Below are 26,892 nucleotides of genomic sequence, written 5' to 3'. Positions count from 1 at the left end.
TCGAATCAGTGATAAAAGAGGAAGCAATGGTAGTGTCTTTGGCCTCTCTGGCAGTATTTCATCCTATTTTTCCCCTGAAGTTCCTAGATTCAAGAGCCTAGTTACTGCATTTTTCTTTTTTTTTTTTTTTTTTAATGTAACTTCTCAGTCATGAAGGAGTGCTCAAAGGCTTGACACCTGAAGGCTGAGAAGCAGCAAGCCAAGTAACAAGAACCAGTGCTGAATGTGTTTTCATTTACATAGTGGTTCGTGTGGTTCCAAGATTTGATCCTCTTCCAGACCTCTCATCATGTACTTGTTTCTTAGGCCGTTGGTGTAGAGTGGCTTCAAAGAAGYGTCTTGGCTCTAGTAGGAGGAAGCTAATGGTATATTTTCTACCTGGAGCTAGAATAAATGTTCACAAGTTTATTTCCCAATGATATGGCTGGTCCAGCTTCAGGAGATGGACTAGAAAATTATTACTGTTGCCTGGTTAAATTGCTTTTTTTCCTCCCTGATAGATACAGCTCCATAGTGTGAATATATTTTTTTTTATCTAAGAGCAGCCATTTCGTAGAGAACTTAGTGACTATTTTCCCAAAGAAACTAAAAGCTGAAAGCCAGCCATGCACGTTGTCTTGCTAAACAATTTGCTGTTCCACTGCATTTGGAAGATTGCACTGAACTTGGTTTCCTGGCACCAGCAGCCAGTTTGAGAATTAGCACAAAGCTAATTAGGTTACAAATCTCAGAGACACAAACCAAGGCTATTTTTAAGCATTTGAGAAGTACAGTGCAAGCTGGATTGTTCAGAGAAACAATCATGGAGACTTCTTTTCTGTATTTCTGCCACCAAGTTCTCCAAAAGCTGGTCTGAACGCTGTGATGGACTACTCAAAAAGCAAAGCAATGGAGTGAGATGAGCCCACTTACGAGTGTGCATCACTGTCTATGCTGGATGGACTCGTACGTACTGYGCCTTATGACAGCAGAGGATGCTTCCTTGTTTGAAGGCACAGGAGAGTGTACTTCCAAAGCAGAAAGTCTGGCTCTGGCTGCACCAGCAGACACAAAGGAATTTCCCAGTGCACTGCACAGAACTCATCCCGTGCAAGATGGGGTTACACTCTTAATGGGCTATTTGCTGTTATTCTGCACGATGCACCCCCACAAATACAAGGCAAGGATGCTCCTGTAAATTGTTGCCAGTGTGTATGTTGCATAGACAAAACTTTGTTGTGCACAACCAAGCCCAGCAGGGTTATCAGGGCAGTGCTGATAAATGCGAGCTGATGTCAGTCTGTTGTGAAGGGCACATCTTTTTTAGGAATATGTGYCCATATGTGGAGGTTCATGGCCACAGTTTCCTTTGACTGGGATAAAACAGCAGTTGCCAAAGCAAWTATGAGGCCCAGATTGATTTTTACCTCTCCAGGTTTCTCATGTTGTTGTTCCAGGGCTGTCCTAGTAGCCCTGGGATCCTAATGTGATTAAATTGCTGAGATCCAGCACACACCCAATCACCAGCAACATGGGAGATCAGCATCAGCCAAACTTCAGGGAAGCCTCCCAGGGTCCATCACCCCCTCCTGGCTAGCGTCATGGAGGTCCATGGTACACAGTCTGTCTTATTGGCTCTCTCATGTTATTAAAGATGTTTGTGGCTGTCAGCTCTTCCTTGTTATAGAAGTCATATGCTTACTCATGATCCAGCTTCTCATAATCATATGACCCCAAAAGCTGGTGCTTTTTTTTTTTTCTTTTCTTTTTTTTTTAAGCCAAATCTCATCAAACAAACATCTATCCATGGTCAGGGCAGGACAGTGGGGATCGTAYCCTTTCCCATCGTATCCTTGCTGCAAACTGAGACCTGCATCCTGTAAATCAGGAGTGCTGCAGTCATCCCTGTGGCTGCAGCCAGCCAATGTTGTTCATGGGCCTCTCATTTTCCATCATAAATGTTTTTGRTGACTTTGTTTTCACTCCTTGAAGTTTTTAATAGATAAAACTGACATTCTATTCAACAACAACTCCCCCCGAAAAAGAAAAGCTGCATGTGCACCTCAGAAATAAAACAAAACCTGTTCTACTTAGCTTGGCACCGAACCGTGGAGCTGTCTCCAGCAGACCCGTTATCACTGCATGCCGCACTCTCAGTGCGCCATAAGCTCAACACCAASTTTTATCTATCGCAAACACTGTCGTTCTCCTTCATGTATGGCTGGCGGAAATGAGTTTAGCGCAAGTGGCGGGAGGTGAGAAACCACACAAGGAGGTCAAAGCAAGGTCCTCAGTTTGTGTGAGATAGGCGCTCGCTCTGGCTGTCATCCAGGCCAAGGAAGAGGAGCTCCCATCTGCAGACATGATCTCGCTTGCAGCGAGGACTAGAGAAATGGTTCAGGGCAAGGATCCACAAACATGACAACCTGGCTGTGTCGGAAGGTGACAAGGAGTCCTGGGCTAAACCTCAAACATTAGGGCATGTGGGAAGCAGTTTGGTTAGAGGCTGTGATGGTCTCCTGCCTCAGCTCCTGTTCAGGGCAGGGAAGGGGGGTGGGGAAACCATCAAGAAGTTTTTTACAACATCAGCCAGAGATCAAGGAGCCTCTTTGCCTCAGGCCCCATGGGCTGAGCTGTGTGACTAGGGCAAGGCATGTGCCCCGCTTATGTCCCTGTGGGTGCTGGCCAGGAGCCCTCCCCCATCGTGTGTGGCCCTGCCTTCAATGCTCCACTTAGTGCAACACAAGCAGATATTTCAGACTGATGTTTAGGTGGTCAATGAGATCTTAGCAAGCTACCAAACCAAGCCAATACCTCAACCTTTGCATCTGGAGATCCCCTTTGCTACAAATCCCTACCTCCAGCCTATCCTGATCCCAAAACRGGATCAGGTCTTGAACTGATCCTGCGAAGCACCTGCCTCTCTCCCTCGATTCCATCAGGAGCTCGCACAAATGATTTAGACCAGAGAACAATTTTTTTAAAAAGCGGCACTGAGATGAATCTCTCCCTTCCTCCTGCCATGGGAGCTGAGATCAGCCCTTTGTAAGGTCTTATAAAGGGGATTTCCTCACCCTGTAGATCCCTCCCCCAGGCACAAGGAGTCTGATGATAGTGCAGAGCCAGCCGCAAAGGCTTCCCAGCTGGGTAAGCTCCAGCCTGCAGACTGGATATCCCTTAGATAGGCATAATTCTCTGTATCATGTGTAAGCTCTAACATGCAGCACTTTATTTTTGCAACTACTCCTGCCTCCTGTACCGAGGGCTGTGGGCTAGCAGTTGTATTTGGTGCTGCTTCTGCTAAGAGGATGGGGCAGCTCTAAGGGGCTTTTTCATTCAACTCATGTTATCTACATAGTTGGCCTGAAATTTCTTGTTGAGGCACCAAACCTCTGTGTCATCCTTCTTAGAAAGGCCCAGCGCAAACCCCATGTTGACTTAGCTGTTGGACCAACTCAGATGGTTTCCCCTGAACTGGCTTGCCTTAGGGATAACTTCACAACGTCAAAAGCCCCATTTGTTTTACATCGCTGAAAACTTYAGCTTGGGTCACAGATTAATTCCTGCTCTCCCCCATTAACAGCTGGGCCAAGGCGTTTTCCACAAACACATGTGCTTCTTGGCAGAGGAAAGACGATGCAAAACAGCCCTCCGCGCGGTTGCACTCAGCCAGCTCCTTCCTCTGTGCAAAGCAGGTGTTCGCACAGGGGAGGAGAAGAGGGGGGACAGCTAAACACTGGTGCAGGGAGCGGCTGGGGCTTGCGAGTGACATTTATTTTCCAGTTTGCTTAAAACAGCATAAAGCCCTGAGGCCATTCTCAGGGGCAGCCTCGACAGGGGTGGTTTTGCCTAGTGAAGCAGGGCTGGAGGGCTGCCGGCCAGCCGAGCTCTTAAGAATCAATAACCTTTTCTTTGCTAAGGAATTTCCTATGTACCAGGGAGCAGAAGATGCTGAAAACAAATAAAGTCTGGATTCTCCATGGGTCTTCCTGGCATTATTCCTGGTATTAAAAAAAAAACAAAACAGTTTCCCATTGGCTTTATTAGCCTTTCTATACTGGCATTTAAACAGAGATGGGATCRACATGCTCTGTGTTTGTAAATGCTCATTATAATGCTCTCAGATGGTTGTCTGAAGGGCAGGACACCTAGGATGCTGTATCTAAAGAGCTTGGGTTCCTGTGAGTTGCTGGAATGTATTTTGACAAAGTTATTGCCAGTAATTCCTTCCCACAAATTATCTCCCATCAAGGAGCAAAGGGTATTCAGGTCATGAGAGGTGCAGCTGAGCTTTACTGTGGGAGAAAGATTGCTCTAAGCTCCAGCCTCTGRACTAGCACTTCTTGAAGTCATATGAACCTTAGGCCATAAAGATATTTTGGTACTTAACTCTCCTGGATAACCAGTGGGACTGGAGTACTGAACTCCTAAACTGATCTGGGTCTGTGCAGCTCTTGCTATGAGGTATCTTCCCAGGACAGAGATTTTTTTTGTGTTTTTCTGTGTCACCATGTGTGTGTCCATGGCTTCTTRGCCCTGCATGACTTGAGCTATGGGAGACACTGAGGTGGGCTGGGCGCAGCCCCTGGTRTTCATGCTTTCACTCTTCTTGTTTTCAGGCATGGAAGAAACGCTGGTTTGTCCTGCGCAGCGGTCGGATGAGTGGTGACCCTGACGTGCTAGAATACTACAAAAATGACCACTCTAAGAAACCCTTGCGTGTGATCAACCTCAATTTYTGCGAGCAAGTGGATGCCGGACTGACCTTCAACAAGAAGGAGCTGCAAGACAGCTATATATTCGACATCAAGACGAGCGACAGAACCTTCTATCTGGTGGCTGAGACAGAAGACGACATGAACAAATGGGTTCGCAGCATTTGCCAGATCTGTGGCTTCAACCAGTCTGAGGATAACACAGGTACCATGAGAGCTGTGTCCATAGTCAACAGCATCTCCCATGTTGTTCTTCCTTGGGTGGGTCCAACTCTTCTGTCATATCAGACATGAGGGAAGGGGGCTGCAGGCTGATGTGATGCTGGAATAGTTTCTGGAGGAACAAGTGGAAAGCCTTCAGGAGGATTTCCTACTGTTGATAGCCAATGACAAGTAGATGTTGACCCTGCAAGCCACCTAATTCATCTTTTTTCATAACTGTAGGCCTCTGAGTCTCTTAAAATTAGTTGGTAGGATTTTTTTTTTTTAACTGCAGCATTTAGCCTTTGTCCTCACCATGGAAGTCCCCTCATGAGCTGTGAGAATCGGCAGTGAAAATCCCCCTCTTTCAGCAGTGTCAATCTCCTGAGTTGGGTGGAAGGAAGAAGTATTACTGGGACCAGGTCCTTCACCCTTGCTGCAGTTGCATCCCCCACCAGCAGGCTCTYGGGTGAAGGATATACCACTTCCTCCCACCCACATCCATATCTGCTCATGGGACCCACTGAGAAACCGCTGAAGGGGAAGGGGTRGATGCCCAGGTTTTGCACAGCAGGGGAGCTGGTGTGACCTGTTCCAGCTGTAGTCCTCCACCATCRGTCCCTGCTGTGCTTTGGCAAGCTGCTGCATTGAGTCATGGTGAGCTGCCTCTGCTTCCCTGRTATGGCTGGGAGATGTGCATTGCGTACCCTCTCCAGGTGAACAAAGATGTTCCTTGGAAATAAGATCACCAGATGGCAACTACAGCTCAGCAAAGTCTCCCCAGAGCTGTTCAGGCTCATACATGGGCACCTCAAAGGGCCACCTAAATCCCAGCTRGAATGGGATGGAGCACTGGGGGCAGAAGTGCAGAGCTGTGGTTGACTGCCAGTCCTGTCACCATTGGCATCAGYTGTGGGACTCCTAGCTCTATCTATTCCATAGCCATGTGGGGCAGCTGTAGTGCTTTCCCATAATAATAGTAATGAATGTCACATCTGAGGAGTTTCCTGGAAGCTGAAGCTGTAAAACCAGCTAAATGGAAGAGAAGGCATGGTTCCCTTCACAACCCATAGTGCCTGGCTTCTGCTGCCAGATGATGTAGCTAAAAGATGGGATCAGTGACAAACTAAAAGTCTCATTTTTCTTTTAAACAGTTTATCGTGTTCATTCTTTCAAATTATAGAATTCCCTCCCTCTCTCYTCTCCTTTTCTTGCATTTCTCTCATGTCATCCCCAGAAGGTCCTCCCATAGCAAAAACAAGTCCGTTTTCCCTACAGGAAGGAGACCTCAGTCCTGTGCAGGGAAGACTCACAGATGCTGTCTACATAAACCTCCCAATAATAATGTCCAACTTTAATTTGTTTTGGTCAATAGTGGAGCAGCTGCGATCTGCACAAACTGAAACCTTGCCAAAAGATTGTCAGGCAGGACAGCAAATAAAGCATCACAATAGCGCAAATTCAATCTTCAGCGATTGACGCATTAAACAGGACGTCACCTTGGCAATGACTGTACAAGTGGTATAAAGAATCCTTGATAATGCTGCGAGCATAATCTTACAGAGAAAGGTCAGGCTAAATAAATTACATCCAGTTCTGATGTCAGTATTGCAATCATCAAGGGTCAGCTAAATTGCAGATACCTTTTTAAGTGCTGTTTTGTTGCAGGACTTTTCATTTGACTTGCATTCAGCTGGTGGAACTTTTTCTTCCAATTTAGTAAAATGAGTTCTCAGCCCAGAGAAAATAGGATCAATAGTGGACTTAAGTGAAATATAAGCTGGGGTATCACAAGGAAAAACAATCTCACGCTTACAAGTACATTTGTCCCAAAGGGAACATAGGATTTGTTAGGCTGTGGGGATTCAAACTCTGTTCCCTGCGGGACCATGGAGTGACATCAGCAAAAGAGGAAAAAAATCCGTTTGTAATGAAATTACAGCTCATTAATGCTGCAGGGAAAGTACCCTCTTGAAACAGTACCCGGCTGCCAAAGCAGGATTTTCTGAGTCAGCTGAGAAAAGGCCTGCGATGATCTGCAAAAGCAAACACAGCAGATGCCTCCAGATGTTGGAGAAAGAGATCAGAGAGCATCCATGAATTATTCAGGGCTAGTGCTTCACTTTGGTACTCAGCAAAATGGTAACTCCACAATCACCTCTGGAAGGCACCTTTTCTTCAGCATCACAGCTAAGTAGGGGCAGCACATGAGGCCACTGTAGTACACCTGAGACAGCCCCAGCCCTTGTTCTGAGCTCTCGTCCAAAGTGTTTGTTTTGGGTTGGGAAGGACCCATGGCCCAACGCTGTGTGGAGAAGTTGCAGGATCACTGCAGTGTGATCGCTGTTAGGAGTCTTGTCCATCTTATCATATATGATCCCATAACATCCTTCCTCATGGATCAGCTCTAGTGAGAATCGAAACAGTCATAGCAATATTTGCAGCTCTGTAACCACCAYACTCCCCCGTCATCATTCCTCGCAGCTGTGGGATGATGGGCAGAGGAGGGTAAGGGACATGGAGAATTTGCAGTCTCTGTATAAATGAGTCAGTAAACTGGATGCACCAAAAAGGGGAGGAAAAGGTAACCATCAGGGGCAGGAATAACTCTCCATGCTAATTGTAGCAATTAATTAACTAACCTCACTCTCCCAGCAGACAGTCAGTGTGGCGCAGTGAGATCAGAAATTGCTGGGGAAGCTACTGCACACATTTTTCTGGTTATTCTTGCTCTGAGGAAAGTGGGGTGCTGACCTGAAAGTGTAGCTGAGGTCTGAATTCAAAGCCAGGGTGTATCCAACTGGATCAGTAGCATCCCATGCTGCACCACCAGCAAAGACATCTACTAAAGCTGTGATCATATGATGAATAACCTGCTCCTTCATGGGTTACTCCATGCCAGCTGAGCCACAGCAACTGAGCATGAGTTTGCTTTTAGCCTACTAGTTGTGGAGTAACAATTCACTTGCATTCATGGTAGTTTGTACTACCATGCAAGCATATTTATTCCCGTTTGGGGACAGCTAGGAGTGTGCATAGGTGGTCACTGTAGCCTAGGTGGCARGCAGAAACCTATTCAGGTGTGACAGCTTTTTGGCTTTGGTCATGTCGCCAGTCCCTACAACACGAGGGCAGATCCAGGTTTCCACTACCTTAATGTCATGTGAGATCAGAAGAATGGCCCAGCTGTTAATTTGTGCATGCTGTCAAAGGCCTTGACTGTAATYGGTGGGGAAGTACTCGGAGCAGAAGCTCTCTGGGCTGAAATGAGTGACTGTAGCATTTTTTGTTGTGCAGGTTTCACCAGCTCCCCTTGACAGGAGAAGAAAACACAGGGTTTCAGTTGCTTTTTAGTATATCTAGCAAAAAAAACAGACAAACTGGCTGCACACATCAAAAGTATAAAAACAACTGTTCTGCATGGCAGCAAACCCTCCRCCTAGGCTACCAACTAAATATCACACAGACATTGCTTAGGCTCAGCTTCCAGCTTTTCGAAAAAGAAAAGCAAAATGAGTTTGTGTCCTTTGATGCTTCTTTCTGTGATGTGTTTGCAGTTTGGTGAGAGATTGTAAATTTTGTGTTGCATGAGGCTGTTTTTTATGTTAGACGTACACGTCCTGTCTAGACTCTAAGGACTAAGAAATAGGAGGGAGTTTAGGGTAGTTAAGCATGTTGCTACATTTAGTTGAACTGCTGTAATAGTTAGTCCCTGACTGCTTTACACATGCTGTTCATCAAAAGGAACCTCATTTCAACCTCAGGGAGACAAATTTAAGTGAAGCCACAGGTAGCATTGGTTACCTCAGCACCGCCAATGAGCAATCACCCACCAGAGTCACTGGAGCTTCACTCTTTGCCTGAAGATGACTRGAGAACAGCAAGGTAGGGAGATCATATTTGCCTAGAAAGGGGAAATTAAATTCACTCTAAGCTGTTTACTCAGGCTGTTGTAAAGCTCTCTGTTTTTGCTAACACCTATTTACTTTGATAACTAATTAGCATTTTGGGGAAAAAAAAAAGAAAGAAAGAAAGAAAAAAGGAGCCTTGCAGAATCTCGTCTCCTCTACAGGCTTGGGTGAGTTGACAGGACTCAATGAAGGCAGACTTGCTTCTGGCTCCATCCACGAAAGCCCAGACTGCACAGCACTGATTGTACAGCCCGCTTGTCTGCACACGGAGGCAATTTGCACTGGTTGCACTTCAGTCAGTTCAAGTACAATATAGGCCTTGTTGACATGAGGATATTTACCAGAGACTCTATTTGCAAGAGTGGAGGGAAGCCGATCTTACAGCACTCTCTTCACTCCAAACCATGGTCCTTTCTGCAGCTGGTGGCCAGGAATGTGGCAAAAGGCAAAAATCCACCAAATTTTGCCTGTTCTTATCAGCTCGAGATTGGGGCTTAATTCAGGGTGGGAATCAGGCTCACTTTACCCCCTTTCCAGACTGATGGTAGGTAGGTATGTGCACGTGTACGGCTCTGTGTTAATGAACCTGCATACGTGTAAGGTGTGGCCTGGAGAAAGACATCAGCTTTGGTCTCCACTGTGCGGTGGCCACTTCTTGGCATTCACTTCGCACTGGTGCTGGTGTTGCTTCGTGATGGCCAGTTGCCCTAGTTTGTTTGAATGTTGCTTTTTGATATACGCTCAGAGGGTTCCCAGGGACCCTTAGCATCGACTGATGAAGAAATACAAACTCATGATTATTTTGTTATATTTCTAACCATCTGTATTTTCCCTGCCCTAGTGGGCAGGCAGCCAGGTCTGAACTGTGAACTTTATTTTCTCATGTGCTTTGTTTGTTGGGGGAARAAAATCCTGCTAAACATTTTTCATGTGCCATTAACCCTTTCTGGTGCCAAAGCAGGCTTCAGCAAAAACTCAGCCATGTCATTTTTTTCAAAACAACTTAGAGCTGAAGCTATGGCAATGTATAATTTAATTTCTCTTGGAAAGATGTGCATCCCTTCTGGCAAGCAAGCACAAGAGCTTGTCCTTGGAACAGTTCTGTGCACAGGTTACTTATTTTGGAGATGTAGGTACCTCTCCTAGCTCTGCCTGGATTTACTGTGACCTCCAGTACCTCCTTGTGGCTTCTTCTATTCCCATCTCTTTGGACCATCTCCTCCATGGGGCACAGACTTTTCAGGGCTCATCGGCCAAAACTCTTACTGTGGATTTGTGGTAGTAATCAGTGTCCTGATCTCAGCAGGGCCTTTTGTGTGGCAGTAAAAATCAAAATAGAAACAGTAATAATATGTTAATGGATKCACAAATATCCTTACTCCAAACTGAAGGCTCTTATCCCTCAGAGAGGACAAGCAGGGTGTGGAAAAAGTGACAAGATGCAACTCTTGCCCTGATRGGTTGAATTTGGCAGCGAAGGCCTCTCCCACCCAGTGCAAGCACGTTYATCTCCAGCCAGAAGCGCGTTGTTGTGGTCTTTTTCAATCTGCGCTGTTATTTCGTGATCGTGTTGTACAGCTGATTTGAAGGCTGTGGATCTTCACTCACCCACATCTTTCTTCCAAAGCAAAGGCTCATGATAGCACCCTGGTTTGGAGGTGGAAACGTTGGCGGAAGGGGAGCAGAAAGATGTGCTCGGTGCAGGAGCACTTTGCCACCCGCCTCGTGCTGGAGGCTCACTCCAGGGTTTCTGCAAAGGTGCTTACCTGTTGCTCCATCCCTGTGGCTCAGKGCTGACATTTTAAATCACGGGTCAGATCAATCACTCGCACTCCCGATGCTTTTACCATCTCTCGCCTAATGCGAGTCAGGGACGAGCATTAATGTTTGATGGAGACCTGAGCATCTTTCCACTGGCACTGCCAGCAGCAAGAAGAAGATTGAAGGGCTGATGATTTCCCAGCTGTCCAGAGACAAGGGAAATCTCTTTCTTCCTTCAAGTCAGTCAAGTCACTCACACCAACAGTTTGCTGGATCAGCCTCCAGATGCCAGCGACTCTCGGTGCATGTGGACGCCTGGGTGACTGTGTTCAGCTGTTCCCTCTCCTGGGGAGCTCCAGGTGCTGTCTTTCAAATTTTTTTATTAGTCAGCAAGAGGTTCGGCTGAAACGCCTGTGACAGGACCGTCCTTGTTCTGCTGACAAGGGTTCTCCAGCTTGGGAGGCAGTTCGTTTCCRTTCAGGAGAGCTAGCCACATCAGTGACTCCTAGGACCTGTTCCCAAACTCTCTGCTGCTGATATCTTTGGCCAGAACTTGYCAAGCCTCCCTAGCCCCTCCAATGATTACCCCTTTCCAGACCATCAGAATAGATTTATCTCTTTAATACCCATCTAACCTGTCTGAGCTGTGGATCCCATGTGAGTCACAGCCCACTGCTCCCAGCCCAAGCATTTCTTCCATGACACCCACTGACCCAGATAGCTTGATAGCCCATGCCACAGATCTTATTTGGCTGCTATTGCTCCCTCTTCTCTTCTCCCCTAAAATGTGTATGTCCCAGTATAAGGCTAACTATGTCTTTTGCACTATTGGTTCCCTYAGTCCAGATTTACACCAGTGCTTGTGCAGCACCTTGCACAGAGAACTTTGTACTGCACATCAGCAAAGGRAGCTACGATGAGCTGGAGAAAAGACAGAGTAAAGCTACCTCCAAAAACTTTTTCAGAGGATGGCAGTTGCCCAGAAGCTCAGGGAACAGGTTTCAGGTAGCAGGAYCAGAGAAAAAGGATACCTGAAGGACGTGAGTGATGGAGGAAGAGCAACTGAAGGAGAAAGCTGATCTGCCGTTTGCRTGGAGGGAGGCCTTTCCATGCCATGCACCACCTCCCACAAACACCTTCAGGTCACCTGTGCTCCTAATCTCTGCATTCAAGAGCAGAGCTCTGGGGACACCACACAAGGAAACAGAGCTCTCGCTACCCTGCTGCAGCAGTGTCTCCTGTTGCCAGGCTGAACTGAAGTGTAGGGAAAATACTAATGACTACAGCAAGGTCCAGGTACTTCCTTGTTATTGTGCCGGGCACACGTCTGCTTCCTTTCATGCCAACACCTGCGACATAGCGCCCTTGTCTAATTGCAAGCCATGACTGTGTCAGGGAGTATGCAAGTGGTGTGGAGGGGCTGAGTAATGGAGATGGATTTTCTGGGCAGGAAGTAGGGTGTGTGGGGTTCCCTTGTATCCCTGAAAGTACCTGTGTTGCTGATGCTCTGCATTTTGGTATTTCCAGCCAGCTTTGTCACCTAAGGGCAGCTGAGAAGGCGGCCAGACGGCCTGCAGAGGCCTGGTCCCKCAAGCTGGGCCAGGACTTGACTCTTCCTCTCTTACCACTCCTATGGATAGGCCTTGACTTCATCTTTAGCAGCTGATATGGGCTATACTTGAAAATCATCTCACTTGGAGGCCAGTCTTGTTCCCAAGATTATGATTGAATTGAACTCAACTTGCAGGGTGGATGAGGCAGGTCTGGTTTGGTTCTCTCCATGCCTCCCACCTACCTAGGAATCATTAACCTTCCCTCATGTCATACTTACCCTGTTTGGGACTTGGAGCTGGCCAGTCTTGGGAAGGCAATGTCATAAGCATCGTAGTGGGGGAACTGTGGACTTACAGGGAGTTCCTGAGCCTTGAGCCCTTCCTCTGGCCYAGCATCCCAAGGTCTGAAAAGATGTAGCCTTTTCCTCTGTGTTCCAGTCAGTAATTTCTGCGCTCAGTGTCATGGAGCTCCTTCTTTTAAAACCCCGTATTTCAGATCTAGATCCACTGGTTGCACATCTCAAGGGTATTTGGATCAGTCCCTTCTTCCTTCTGTAACATGTGCTGAGCTTCCCTAAAAAGGGAAATATCTGTGGTTGCAGGTTTGCTCTGATGGGGTAACTGTAGATGTCACTCAGACCTCTGCCTGCCTCAGCCTGCACTGGCATTGGTGGGAGAGTCCTGGTCACTCCATCTTACTTTGGACTAGGCACTTAGCTAAACTTCAGGCMCATGCAGATGTCTCCTTATCTGAGTCCCAGGTCATCCCTTAGTTATACTGCCTCTTTAAATTTGTTTCAAACTTCCCTGACCCTGGTTTTCCTGAGCTGCAAACAGCAAGTTATTTTAAGATCTAACACTGTTCAGCTTTTATTTCAGTGTAAACAATACTGGAGATGGAGTGGTCTTGGCACAAAGGAGCAGTTTGAGAGCAGTTAAGTGCCTGCTGCCTTCTTCTCCCCTCTTTGCCTTTGGAGATGAGCTAGTTCAGCTGATAATGAATCTACTGAAGAGCAGAAAGCCACYAACAACCATGAAACTTGCTTCCTGTAAGAAAGAAATATGGAAAGACTATTGCTGTCTCTTCTGATCTCTATGACCTCACCTTGATATGAGTTCCCCATGTATTTTGGAGAGGGAACCAGCTGAAAAGATTTGGACAGGATGTGCCATTGGCAGCAAGACGTGTAGTGGTGGTTGTAATCTGTGCACCACGCAGTCCTACACCTCGGCCTTCCAGCAGCGTGGTGTTGGGTGAAAGCTCTCTACTCTCTGTCGCTCGGCTCAATCAGCCTYGCTCTGTTCGTAAGACATTTGCCTGGAAGCAAAAAACACATCAACCAATTAACCCAGCTTGATTCTCTGGCTTTTTGCTCTGTTTTGCAGCTGGCGTCCAGTCACTGCAGGGCTGTTGTCTTCCCCTGTTTGTGGATGAGGAGAAGGAGGCACTGAGACAGGCCATGATTTCCTGGGGGCCACACAGGCAGAACCTGGAGTAGAAGTTACGCTTTCTGAGTTGAATGTTGTGTGATAGTCATTAGTTGGCATTGTCCTTCTTTATGTCCAGGTCCAAATTCAGATTATACTGAAAGTCACTCGTTCATTCATTGTTGTGAATTAGGATCATCTCTAATTAAATCCATGCAGCCTTTGCAAATAGAACTCTGTGATGGGGACTATCTATCTGAAAACAGATGGGGAGCTTCAGATGTAGACCTCTCCATGTAAGTCCATCACCCATCCATCCTTTTTAAGTTGGTGAAGAGAAATAACGCTATCTGAGAAGCATCTTTTCTCATGCTTGAATAGATGTGTGACCTGAAGTGAATTGGTTGCACCCTGAAAGTGCTGGTTTCTTTCCTTAGACTCTGCAGGGAACTAGGACTAGATAGCTGAGGCATCCACAGTGTAGCCTCCTAAAGCCATGCTGTGAAGAATCCCACCCATCCCAGGGTTTCTGTCAAGACTGTCAAGATATTTGGAAACAGACTTCAAATGGTGTCATCTGTCATCATTTCATGTACATCACACGAGGATSTGCCGCTGCCATCCTTCCATGTCTTACTCTTCTTGCTGTATGCAGCTCCTGCCACAGTGCTGTGTTATCAGAAGCATTGCAGGACCAGATTCAACACAGCGCTGTTGTGATGGTCACCGTCCTCATAAACGAAAGCAAATTTCTACCCTGCTTGGGTTCAGAGAAAGGACTGAAGCAGGGTTACAGAGAGCTTTAGAAACCAGAAAGCAAGGGGAAAAGTTTTAATGTATCTACATGGTTAGAAAGTCAAACTTCTGGTTTCAGCGGTCTAATGCATACAGGTGAACATCTGAGGACTGTAATGGTGGATAAGAATTTCCTTCAGAATTTAGCATTTTGGAATTCAGGAATTTTTAAGGTATTAGAAGTTAAGCATTTTATTGCGGCTCTGGACGTGTTGGAGGGCTGGTAGAGGGACTGAAGAATCCAAAAGATCTGATGGCCTCACGTTTGCTAGCCCTTAGCAGGAACTGCTCTGCCATCCCAGGAGATTCGTGGTAGGAGATTCCACTCTACAGTACCCTTCTTGGTACAGTTATGGCCCAGAAGTAGATGAACTTTCAGAAGATATGGCCATTTGTGGGAGCATCCAGGTTTACAGGCAAAGAATTCTCTTATCTGGAGCAAATAATGAAAACTTCAACCAGCAGGAAAGAAAATTTATGCTCAGCTTTCAGAAAAGACCAACAACCTAATACTACAGTCCTTCTTGACAGTTCCCCAGCGGGCACCCAGAGCAAGGCTGTCCCACTGCTGTCTTAGGAGGATAGGTATGGAGCTGGAGAACTGGGCTTACTGGCCTACTGGGGAAAATCCTCTCCTTTTCTGGGAAAAGTCCCACTGGTTTGCTGGGATTGGGGCTTCAGACCCTGTGTGTTCAGCACAAACACTGAGAGCTGGGGTGTGAGCTTAGAAGGAAGGAAGAAACATGAAGTTCAACAGCATTTTCATGAGATCAAAAAGCATTTCCCGGTCCCAACTTTTCAGCAGAAGTTGTGAAGTTGAGAAGCTATGTTCACAAGTCTCTCAGCCCAGCCCAGGGGTCCTGGTACCCAGAATCAGAAACCGATTTGAAATAATTCTTCATCCCATAATTAGCTTTTATTGCTACAAGCCCTGCGCATGTCAGGTCAGCCACATTAGTTTAATGGGTGCTGAGGAATTTTTGAGATGACTTACTGACCGTGGAAAAATGAGTGTGGCAGACGGTATCAGCATTAGATCAAAAACCAAAACCATGCAAAGCCTTTGAAAACAAAATCAGCTGATAGGCTTGGAGCAATGGACTGGAGCAGCAGCACTGTCTGAACAAAACCAAGGGAGGGAGGGAGCCATTTTGAGTGTCTGCCAGCTGGGAAGAAACTCGCAGTCAAATTCGCTTACATTTATATTATTTCCAAGAAGAGTCATCTGAAACCCTCTGCCTGCCTCGTCTCCATGTGGCTGATGCGGCCATGACTGTTCAACCGCTTTGATGGTGCCGAGTAGTACCTTTCTGGGCCACGGGCATGGCTCTCCCCAGTTTTGGGGCTCATGAAGCTGCATCCTRGTGTCTTCAAAACCATATGGGATCAAGGGCATCAAGAGAGCCAGTGCCTTGGGGAGACAGTTCTGCAAATGATTCCCTACATGCAGGGTCCTGACCCTGGAAATATGGTGGAAGCAGARTGAGATCTCAAAGGGGAAAAGAGGGCATAAATTCACCTCTATCTGACTCACATGCTAGTGTAAAATGAGAGTACACCAAACTGGTATCCGGCAGACACAGATCCCTTCCCTGCACCAAAGGTGTTGGCTGGAGATGTCCAGCTCTAGCAGCATGGGTTAGCACCTTTGCTGAAGGGCAGAGAGAGGTATGAGAGCCAAGCTCCAGCCTTATCTCTCATTGCAGAGGTGTGAAATGCAGCCTGTGCATGCATGTGAGCAAGTCACAGAATCATAGAATCAGTAAGGTTGGAAGGGACCTCTGGAGATCATCTAGGCCAACCTCCCRGCTCAGCAGGGTCACCTAGAGCATGTTAGACAGGGTTGCATCCAGGTGGGCCGTGAAGATCTCCAGAGAAGGAGACTCCACAACCTCTCGGGGCAACCTGGTCCAGGGCTCCGTCACTCTCACAGGGAAGAAATTCCCCCTCACGGTCAGGCAGAACTTCCTGCGCTTCAGTTTCTGCCCATCACCTCTTGTCCTGTCACACAGGACAACTGAAAAGAGTTTGTCCCCATCCCCTTGACACCCTCCCTTCAAGTACTTATACAATTATACGCATATACTTACACACAGATACTTATGCACATGTACGCATATACAGGTATACTTACACGCAGATACTTATACACATATACAAGTCAGAGAATGAGGGAAAAAATCACATCAAACCCTGAGTCTAATAATTTTTTACCTTGTTACTTTTTTTCCCTCAAGCTGAGATAGCTCTTCTTTTTTCCCTCCGTATATTTCACGTTGTTCCCTCTGAACCTTTGATACTGGCCACATTTTGTAACTCCTGAGCACTTCTTTGTAAAACAGGAGATGAAAGCCAGCACAGATTAAAATTCTCATTTCCCAGACCCCAGTGCCTGTTTGTTTACTGTTTTGTGTTGCTTTATGATTCCAATTAAAAATAAGCCTGAATAAAGAGAAAGCTTTCTAAAGCCTCCAAGTGAATGCGCACGGAGCAATCAGGAAGGAGCCGTGAAGCTGTAGATTGCTATGAACTTTCCGTGACACCATCCAGTGTTTGTTTCCAGACTGATTTTTATTTATGAATGCAGTAGCATTTATTACTGATTTTATCTGCAAAGATAACACTTCTTCCCTAGATGGTTTCTGTGCTTCGGTTATAATTACTGCATGCTTCTCAAACATACTTCTGCATTGTTTGATGTAGCGCAGTGTCAGAGCTGTAACTCACAATTTATCATTTGGGTTACACCTGATCCGGGGAAGGCAGGAGCACTTCTGGATTCCCCATGTCCAGGTGTGTGCCCTTGCTGTAACCTGTCTCCCTCTGAGAACTGCTGAGCACATCTCTCAGGCAACCTCAGAGATGTTTGCAGTATAGATACAGCCAAGGAACCAGTCTTGTGTTACGCCAGGGACTGTACAGGTACCAAATGTAAAGGCAGTCTCCAGCTGAAGGAGTCCATCTAGGCATAGCATTGACATGTTGGTGCATGGGTTCTCTCTGTCCCTGACAGTCTGAGCAGTGCTGCTCTGGCCAGGTCATGTCTGTAGCCATTTGCTAGCAGAGACATCTCAGTGGTGGTTTCTGCTCCTTGCAAGCTGTGAAAGATCTTAAATGGGAGACTTGGACACAGTTCCTGGTAAGCTCACTGAAAAATGAGACTGTTGAGGAAAAGATGTCATTCAGCTCTCCCATTTCCCCCTTGATCTCAGCCTGCTTCTTCCTGCTCCGGGAATCAGATCTAGGAGAGAACTGCAGTTTCCAATAGGTGTCTAAGGAGCAGCTTAACTGTTAGTACATGTTTATGTTCATTTTAAGCCAGGAATAATTAAGCAAGTACTTACAGTTAAGCATAAGAAAAATATTTCTTGTTTTGAGAGTGTCAAACATTCTCACAGGTTGCTCAGAGAGGTTATGGAGTCTCCATCCTTGGAGATGTTCAAGACCCAACTGAATATGGTCCTGTGCAACATGCMSTAGGTGACRCTGTTTGAGCAGGAGGGTTGGACTAGGTAATTTCCAGAGGTCCCTTACAATCTCACAAATTCTRTGATTCTATGGGTTTTTTTAATGAACAGACACTGCATAGAAATACCAGACTTCAGAGTGTGGTGAAGCTCATTGTCTTGTCTCGGCCCTTGCTGTGAATTCGATTCGCTTTCCTATCTACTGGCTCTCTATCATATGTTGAGGAATGTGTCTGACTTGTTGGCACTTTTGTTTGATTTCCACCCTTTACTTTTGTTTTATTAAGATGGAAAATAACATTTCACCTAAAATGTTCATCATTTGGTCTTTCAGCTGCATGTGATCAAATCCCATGCTGGCCAACGCAGGTCATCTTTGCCAATTTTTGGCATGATTGCCTTCCATTGTGTTACTGCTGGATATATGAACTGCCCCTCTTGTTGTACACCACTGCTTTTGAAGTAAGCTTGAGTTAAGTGGCTCATTGTATTTGCTGTTTTTTTCATAACTGACAATGAATCTTCTTTTTGAAGTGTTGGGGAAAAAGTCTGGTATGGACTTGTGCACCAGTAGAGCTGTCACTTGCAAATACTTCATCCTTTGTAAAAGTCTAGAGTGTAGTTACCGTGCTGCCCATGTCTCCATTTGCACCTTTGTCTCCATTTGTACCATGGCAAATCGCCTACCCGRACAAGCACCACCTTGTTTGACGTTGGTATTTATGTAAACCTTTCTCTCTAGTCTGCATGTATTTTGATTGTACAGTCTCAACCTTGATATGAAGCCTTTATAATGTTAATTATTTTTGCTGGCTTGTCATAGCAGTTCAATTGCTCTCAAGTGAGTCATGATGAAGTCTTTTAAATATCCACTCGAAATCCATAAAATTTATGATGAGTATTTTTGCTGTTTCATGGTTTCTTTGATGATTAGTGTTAGGGTGAAAATCTGCTCAATGCATGATCTTCTAGGTCAGAATGCAGCCTTCCTCTCTTCCAGAGGTTTGTCTCAAACACGTTCCTCCCAGAGCAGAGGACTTTTTCTTTCCTGGAGAGCATTGTGGTATCTCCTCAGTTGTTGAGGATTTTATTAGTACCTTGATTCCAGTGCCTTGACTCTGGTGACTTTTTCTCATCCCCAAACTTTGCTCTGTGATTCTAAGAATGGAGCAACATGATTTATGACTTTCCCTTGAACTCCTTCACATTTTTAGAGCTTGATTACAGTTTTTAAATACTATTATATCTATTCCTTGGCGTTAACATTTGCCCTTTCAAAGCATTTGAGATCCTATTCATTCAGTTTTAATACTCCCTGCCTGGCATGTGTTGTTGCTGGCATTTTTTTAAATGTTCCATTTCTCTTATCTTTAAGAATAACTCAGAGTATGGGCCTGCAAATGGTTTGAATTTCTCTGACATGTTGTTTGCTGGAATGGCTATGCTATCCTGTGTCTATCACTGATGCTTTTATGAAGATAGGTCCACAGTTTGCTCTGTCCTAGCTCTAGAGAATCAGTGTTTCTTGCCATAAAACCTCCACCGACATATCCCGGTAATGCTTTCTGGTGCCTTGCCATGCAGTTTGAAGGGAAGACTGGCCCTGTGTTTACAGACCTGTATAATATTCAGTGGTTCAGTTTGCAGATGAAATGGCTTAAAGAATTAGTACTTCCACGAGTGCAGGAACGCCTATAGTTATATTAGATAAGTTAAAATATTTGTTTTAATAAGGATTATAAATGATGAAATGAGGCATAAATCAGTTTTTCCTACGAGTGACTTATTGCATGAGTGATCTGTGTGAAGCTCTCAGTTTTCTCTGAAGCATTTGGAGGCAGAAAGCTGGACTATACTGGCTTCTGCTCTGGTCTGGTACTGATAATTCCTACATTCTTGTGGTTGTATCCAAAATCTATTATATCATGGCTTATTATTCCCAGCATCTGCAGAGAGAAGTAGCTCCAGTATACTTGCATTTTTGTTACCAAACAGTATTTCATGCTATGGGTGAAGGACTCAGTGATATGGATAAAAGTATTGGATCTACCAAGTACTGTATCTAACTCAGATTTATTCCTGCTACCAAATACTCTGGACACCAAGTTACGATCTTGGTCATCTAAGTAACTTGGAAAAAAAAATCTCGTCCCTGTAATTATGAAAACGTTATCAAAGGTGACACATACGGAGTCTTAGTTTTGTGCAAGCTGATTTTTTTTTGTTTATTTTTTTCCCGAGGAATGTGAAACAGAGGATGTAGCTATCTGAGGGAAAACATTAAGGTACACAATGTTATAGATGCCGTGCCTGTGATGCCAAAGCAGCGAGCTTGCATACTTTCCTCCTTGTTGGTAGTTATCTCTATGTAGCCGTTATTGTAACGACCCYTTCCTTAGAGGGTGCTGCCGTGCAGCCCGTTGGGTGAGCACAGCCCTTGCAGGGAACAGAGCCAAGCAGGGAGTGCTTCCCAAGTCCACTTCGGAGCTGCTGGACACTTGGTGCGTTCACTTGCATTCATTTTCAGTGTCAATTTTGACTCATGTGTTTTCAGTCTGAATTGGATTCAATTTACTAAAAATCAGAGTTTCACTCAGAAATGCACTTTCACATTTCAAAAGCCAACAGTAGGGTGATTAAGATGATCCGCGTCAGTCGAAGCAGAGTGATCCACTCCAGAAACAAAAGTTTCACTTTAATGAGAATGAAATGAAACACCCTGAGCTGCTCAACTTTTTTAAAAATTCACTTTTATCCTATAGAGGTTTCTTGCAGTACAGGGCTACAAATGATCCCTTGGAAAGCTTCTGTTTTGATTAAATGGCATTTTCCAGCTGGAAGGTGTCAAAACATTTTCTGCTGGCTCTAGGCCAAGCATGAGGCATCTGAGATGCACCAGAGAAGTGCATTAATTTTTGGATGGCATGCTGTTACCTTCTGTAGTGTGTGCAAGGACAGGCACAGTCACAGGGATGACAATATAATCTATATAATGGGCCTCTTTGTGCCCACCTAGATGGCAGCAATTCCTCCCTCTCCATCTGGCAAAGTCCATCAGGGAGAGCTGCATCTTCACAGTGACTCCAATCGTCCTGAACCTGGTGAACTTCAGTCCTTGTTGTAGAGCAGGAGGTAGATCAGATCTTTATTTCACTGACCCACCCGCCCATTAGGGTTTTCATACTATCTGTTGTGGGTTATGGGGATGGGCTGCTGCTCCACAGGCTTTGCCACCCAGTGTGTGGTGTTTGAACAGGGTGTGGGGGGGGTCTGTTTAATAAGCAGAGCCCATGGAATTGCTCGTGTGGGAGTCTGAGCCAACACCAGAGGAGAGAGGATTTGCTTCGGTACTCAGATGTCAGAGGATGTTTTGTTTCTGAGTCACAGGATGAGGAATGCTGAAGTCCAAAAATATTTCTCTCAAGGAGATTCTGACAAGTGGTTTAGATCCTAAATCTGTCCTGCTCAAGTCTCCTGAGGACAGATCTCCACATTACATTGCGTCTCCCCACTAACCCCTGTTCCACTGCTGCTACAAGTTAAAAAAAAAAAAAGAAATAGCTCATGCTTTAATGCACAAGGTTCAAATAGCAACATTCATTCTGGTTATTTGCCCTGATGGTTAGAAATATTGCTCCTCTGCAAAAGTATTCGGCTGAGGCCCTGACCATACTCAGATCTTTCCCCTCCATTTGGATGACTGTCCCTTTCCCATGTGTGCTCTTCTTGCAATATACATAACGGACAGGATTTATCACTCCAGTCAGACATCTCCAGTGTGGAGTTCCCCACATGGGCTTTTCTGCCTGAGTTCCCTGTAGCTGATGGTGAGAAACAAGTACTTCCAAGCAGAAAGCTGAGACCAAGCACCAGGATGAGATGGATAGCACCTCTTCTGCTCTGCAGGGACTCCCCACACACAGCAGTGTCGCTGCTCCTGGATGACTCTCAAATCCTTGAGCCAACCTGGTCCTGAGTASTATTCTGGTGTCCTCTGCCCACAGTGCCATAAAATAAGAGATAAGCAGGAGAAACTGGGGATGAGAGCATGATAGCCGTAGGCCTTTTAAACCAACCACACCATTATCCTCTAGCTCTTTGCCAGCCTCTGCTGAGCAATCTTTAAGACAAACCAGTAAGGTTTCTTGCCCATCTCAGAATCAAAGAAGCYGTATTATAGCAGGGGAAAGACCCACTCTTTCCAGGGCTGCAGCAAGCCCTGTTGATGCTATCATCAGGGTGGAAATGTTCAGGCAAAGAAATAATAAAAGGTAATATGGAACTGAACCGATGGTGACCAAAGTCAGGATGAGATGTTAAACTTAGCAGGATTCAGAACGGGATACGCACAGGGCAAATGGTCCCAGCTTGGCATACCGCAGGRTGTGTCTCCTGATGAACCTTGATGTGGATCCTGGCAAACTCTAACCACTGGACAAGACAGCTCTGGGGTCAAAGAGAAGCATCGCTTTTACCCATCCTCACTGCTTCTTTAGGGGGCTCTCAGGGAGAACCAGAGAGGGATCCCAGCCCAGCCCCAGTAGATGCGATGCTGCAGTTGCAGCTGGAGCCATGGCGATGGCTTCGCCCCCAGGTTGGCAGGTACAGCTGGTGCTGACCCTCACCTGCTCCATAAAGGCTTTCAGGAGAGGCTGCCAGTCCCACATTTCTGAGCGCCAATATCTTCCTTATGCGTTACAGTCTTGCTTTCAGCCCACGCCACTTCTTGCCTTTGGCACAAGTCATGCTCCTCAGTCCCTGCCAAACCAGTACAGATGTTTTGACACCCACCAGAGCCCAGATAATTACAAACAGAGCTGAGAAACCGGTCGTAGCTGTTTTCTTTTCATTGCTTGAACTTTCAGCCGTTCTCAAGCAAGGCAACTCCCACTTTCTGTCACTGCTTTCAAAGACATTCTTGTGGGCTGGGTTGCTAGTATTCATTTTATTATGGAAACARCTAGAAGCCCCAACCAAAATGAGGCTCCCAGCGTGCTAGGTGATGTAACGGTGGCCACAGAGTGAAACAAGTGCAGAGCTGACAAGTGAAGGGATGGAGAACTTGCCTTACAAGAGGAAAGTAACACTGCTTTGGCCTTTAGCCTGTTAGAAACAAAAGCTACAAGGGGTGGTGCTGTTCACCATGAATCCGCAGTGGGGACAACACCTGGGTGGAGAGGAGTTATCACACTAGGGAATAGTACTGGTCCAAGATCCACCAGGTGTAAGGCAGCTGAGGTGGCATTTTCATAGCAACTTGGAGATGGTTTCCAACTCTCAGAGGAATGAGACTGCAGGCCCACCTTCCTGTCATGGGATTGCAGGCCTTATCTCATCTTAAAATGAGCTTTGAAATAGTTTTGAATAGGGTGGAGCTGTGTGATTGTCTGTCGTGCATGGGCAGAGGATGCTGCTGTTCCTTCCCATCCTGGGTCCTCATGGAAGACTGTCCCCATCCCAGAGAGCTTGCAAGCTAGGTGGATAAGACAAAGGAAGGAGCAGTGTCTTCTGTTTTAATGATAATTGCCAGAAGTGGACATGGTCTGTGTTTGTAAAGCCCTAAAGTAAGGGAATCTGGCCTATGAACCAGGAGATGTATTCCCCAGACCATTTACAAATAGCCAGTTTTGAGTTTAACAGATGAGAATTGATTTATTATGAATGAAGTCAGTTGTCAAATGCATCTCCTCTGGGGCCATCTAGAAAGTGTCTGTGAGGAGGAGGACCAAGAAAGCCTCCTTAGGCTTAGTGGTCAGAGGCATAACTTCCTCCTCGTTTTCGCCAGGATGTTTTGAGGTCCTGAGGGGCCTCCTGGTTGCACAGGTCCATTTTGCCATGTAGACATGACTGAGAAGTGATTGGGTGGAAGATTACTGGCACAAGCTCACCCCCAGTGKTGGGGCTGGGGTTTGGACAACAGCTTGAGCTGCATTCATTACTCTCCTCTTGGGCCCTGATATGAAATTTCTTATTTGCCATTGTCAGATGTGAAGGAAATTTTCATCCAACATTATTCCAGTTTGTTTCCTGTTGCTGTGGAGACCAATTTAAATGAAACTCTAGTATTTTGAAAGAGAATATGATTCTAAGTCATTTATGATGCAAAGTCTCATGCTAATAGCATTAGCATATTATTTGATTATGATGACATGTGGAGAATAAATTCCAAGTCATTTTTGCCATCGTTRCATCTTAAAAAAGAGGAAGAGAAAAACCTCCAGGTCTTAGCCAATACTGTAGACCTTGTCTGTAAGTGAATTCRTGATTTCTAGTGCAAGAACCTCTGTGTGCCTAAAGCTTCGGGAGCCACAGACATTTCTGACCTCACGGCAGTGAAAGTAGCTTGCTGCAAGTCTAATCATTGTGTTTCAAAGGCCRCTCAAGGGGCAGCTGCTATAGCAATATTAAAATTGGGAGATGTTCTTAGCAAGTAAAGAGGGTATCTGCAGGATGAGAGACTGAAGAAAGCAGTTGGAAGTGAGGTGGAAGGAGGTTTTGGGTTGCCATGATCAGAAAATGATCATCATACAGGGACAGTTGGTCTGTCATTGGTGTGCCTCTGGACAAATCATTTGGGGACTTATTCAGGGTTGTTCAGACCACCTGCATCAACAGCTGTCCAGTGGCAGCCTCTATGGGCAGTACAGAGCAGTAGCTGCAATACTTAAGTGGGGCATCTGAAATAGAGGGGCTGAATATAGCCCTTCATCACTTTATTTCTCCATTTCTTCCTTATCCTTTGTAATTTCTCCAGGGAAGAGACCTTGTATTTCTCTACTTCCACTAAGTGCCGTTAATAGACTGCATAATAGGCTGGACTCTTGTTCTTAATGATGGGTAGAGAGCTGGGGTGGCTGTTTGAGCAGTTTTCTTTTTTGCCGGAGTGCTGATATTGCAATAGTGCCTTCAGAGCCTGGCTYGAGAGCGGTTGTGTCAGGCAGACAATACGAAGGGTAAATTTCAAATTGCTTTAAGAGAGCTTTCTTCTTGCTTTTTACCTTCAATATCTTAGGAATAGTTTCTCCTTCGGTACTTCTTTAGAGGATTTGGCATGTGGACTAGGTACTTCCTTAGCCCCTAATTAAAAAAAAAAAAAAAAAAAAAAAAGACATGCGAAACTCTCACAGAGATACTTTCTTGAGAGTAAAAGCTGTATAGATGAGAAAGAAATAAGATCTAAATCACTGAATCACTGGGGACCAAGACCTTCCCTTTTATCAGGTACCAGTCGGTACCCCTGCAGAAAGGCCTGGTTTTCAGGGAATGGGCGCWTCCCCCTTATAGCCTCTGAAGATGGACACATCTAAAATTGACATATCTGAGCAATCACATCCCTTTTGGGACTCTTGATGGAACAGTCATAAACCCYCAGCAGCAAACAAATTCTCCCTATGGTGAATCAGGTTTCACTCGTCGAGTTTCTCTGGATGTCATGACACTTCCAGGCCTCAAGTCTTCCATGGAGACTTCAAGGGAAAAACAACTGGATAAMTGACAGCTGAAATCCTCGGAGAAAAAGACAAGCAGAAAAGAGTCTTTTCAAGTCTCCAGCCATATAGGACACACATTGGCTGCGAGCATGAGATCAGACCTGGCCAGCTTCCTCTGACTTTGCTGGCCTTGCAGTCCAAAAGGTCCTTTCTCTTTCCAAAGGGCTTTGCCTTTGCTGTTGTCTCTTCCCAAGTGCTCTTGTCCCACTAACCCTTCTTTGACTGACCCTTGGGTCACATTACTGACAGGCAGCAAACTCCCTAGGGAAGCCTCTCGGTTAAAATATCACCCAGAGAATAAAAAATAACATTAAGCATAGTTAGAGGAAAGAAAAATGGGTCCAGACTACTGGGCTCTGGTTCCACTCAAGGGTAGGATTGCCCAAAAGGGAAGAGAAGAGAGATCTGAAAAGGGAGATGAAGATCATTTCCATTTCCCTATCACTTGTTTGCCAAGGAATCTTGAACCGGGCTTCCATAGTGCGGCTGTTTTATTGACTGCTCTACAGACCAGGAGCTATAATGTTTCTCCCCTAAGGTAAGGAGAGATCGAAATAAATTACTTCTGTAAAGAGCCTAGAATGGCAGTTCTTCTGTAATACAAAGTGCAAATATTTGGGCCTCTTGTGCTCTCCCTTGAATAGAAATGGTACTAAATCATGCATAAGTAAAGCAGGTTCACAATTCCTCATAGAGRAAGTTTTCCTCTGCTCTCCTGGAGCATTAAAGACCTATGCTGAAATCTCCATAAAACTGGCTATAAAATTTAAAGYGGTCCATTAGGTATGCTGAGGAAGTCCTGGTTAGGATTAGGCTGTGATTCACCCTTTTTCCCTGCTAAGCAACCTGCCGGCAAGTGAAAAGTGCACTGATGTTTGTTTAAGCAAGACGAGTTGCCCACATTGTGCTTGCTGCATGTTCTTCTCATTGCTGCAAAATCCTCTTATCTCATTCCTGAGCTCCCTGCAACCATGTCCAAAGCCAAGGAGCCGAGGCCCTTCACCTCGGCCACCAGAGCAATGTGTTGGGCACCCTTAGATGTTCTTCTGAGAGCAGCTGTGCAGTCTGGATGATGCTGCCTCAACTTCTTATTTACCTTGCACAGCCCACAGGCCCCAGCACAAGGTCCCTGTTGCATGTCAAGGTGCTTTGTCTTCATGAGATACCCCCATCTGTCCCTTAATTCCTCTCTTGGCTAGTGGCTTGCTCACCACCATAGGCTTTCCTGGGAATCAAAGGGAAGACAGAAGGTCAACTTGAAACCAAGTCAAGTTTCCTGGACCTTCCTTCAAATCACCCATTTCTTTCTTATTTGCACCACGGAGARTTGCGTGCAGGCCACCAGCTACATGTAGGACTAATTCAGATATTTTCAAAAAAAAGGACAAACCATGATGGTAAAGATGACCCTGGTCCCTATCACACAAAATGAGGTAATATCAGTACGTAAGGAATTTAACCATGTGACTGCCCAGCYTGGCATGGATGCAGGATTATATAACATTTCCCAGTTTCAGTGGGAAAATAGATGGCGTGTTAATTCTCCTGCACAGCCCATCTGCACTTTCACCATGCCAAACAGCTGTGTGACA

At 45.6% G+C, this 26,892-nt stretch overlaps 2 protein-coding genes across 2 annotated transcripts in view; both read left to right on the top strand.

Moving 5' to 3' along the window:
- NARS2 (asparaginyl-tRNA synthetase 2, mitochondrial) overlaps positions 1–4,733 on the top strand; it is a 132,624-nt gene extending 127,891 nt beyond the window's left edge. Inside the window, exon 13 of the mRNA XM_085299244.1 lies at positions 4,599–4,733. Within this exon, the coding sequence (XP_085155370.1) occupies positions 4,599–4,641 (43 nt within the window). The 3' untranslated portion in view covers positions 4,642–4,733. The remainder of the gene's footprint in view (positions 1–4,598) is intronic.
- Positions 4,734–4,835: 102 nt separating this feature from the next.
- Positions 4,836–26,892, top strand: part of LOC146599068 (GRB2-associated-binding protein 2-like) — a 42,504-nt gene continuing 20,447 nt past the window's right edge. The window contains exon 1 of the mRNA XM_085299239.1: positions 4,836–4,899. Within this exon, the coding sequence (XP_085155365.1) occupies positions 4,836–4,899 (64 nt within the window). The remainder of the gene's footprint in view (positions 4,900–26,892) is intronic.

This window comes from Rhea americana, unplaced genomic scaffold, assembly GCF_003343005.1.
Source record: "Rhea americana isolate MKP2758 unplaced genomic scaffold, rheAme1 scaffold_148, whole genome shotgun sequence".
NCBI lineage: Eukaryota > Metazoa > Chordata > Aves > Rheiformes > Rheidae > Rhea > Rhea americana.
Note: the sequence above shows the minus strand (reverse complement) of the source record. Positions and strands in the feature narration are given on the sequence as shown.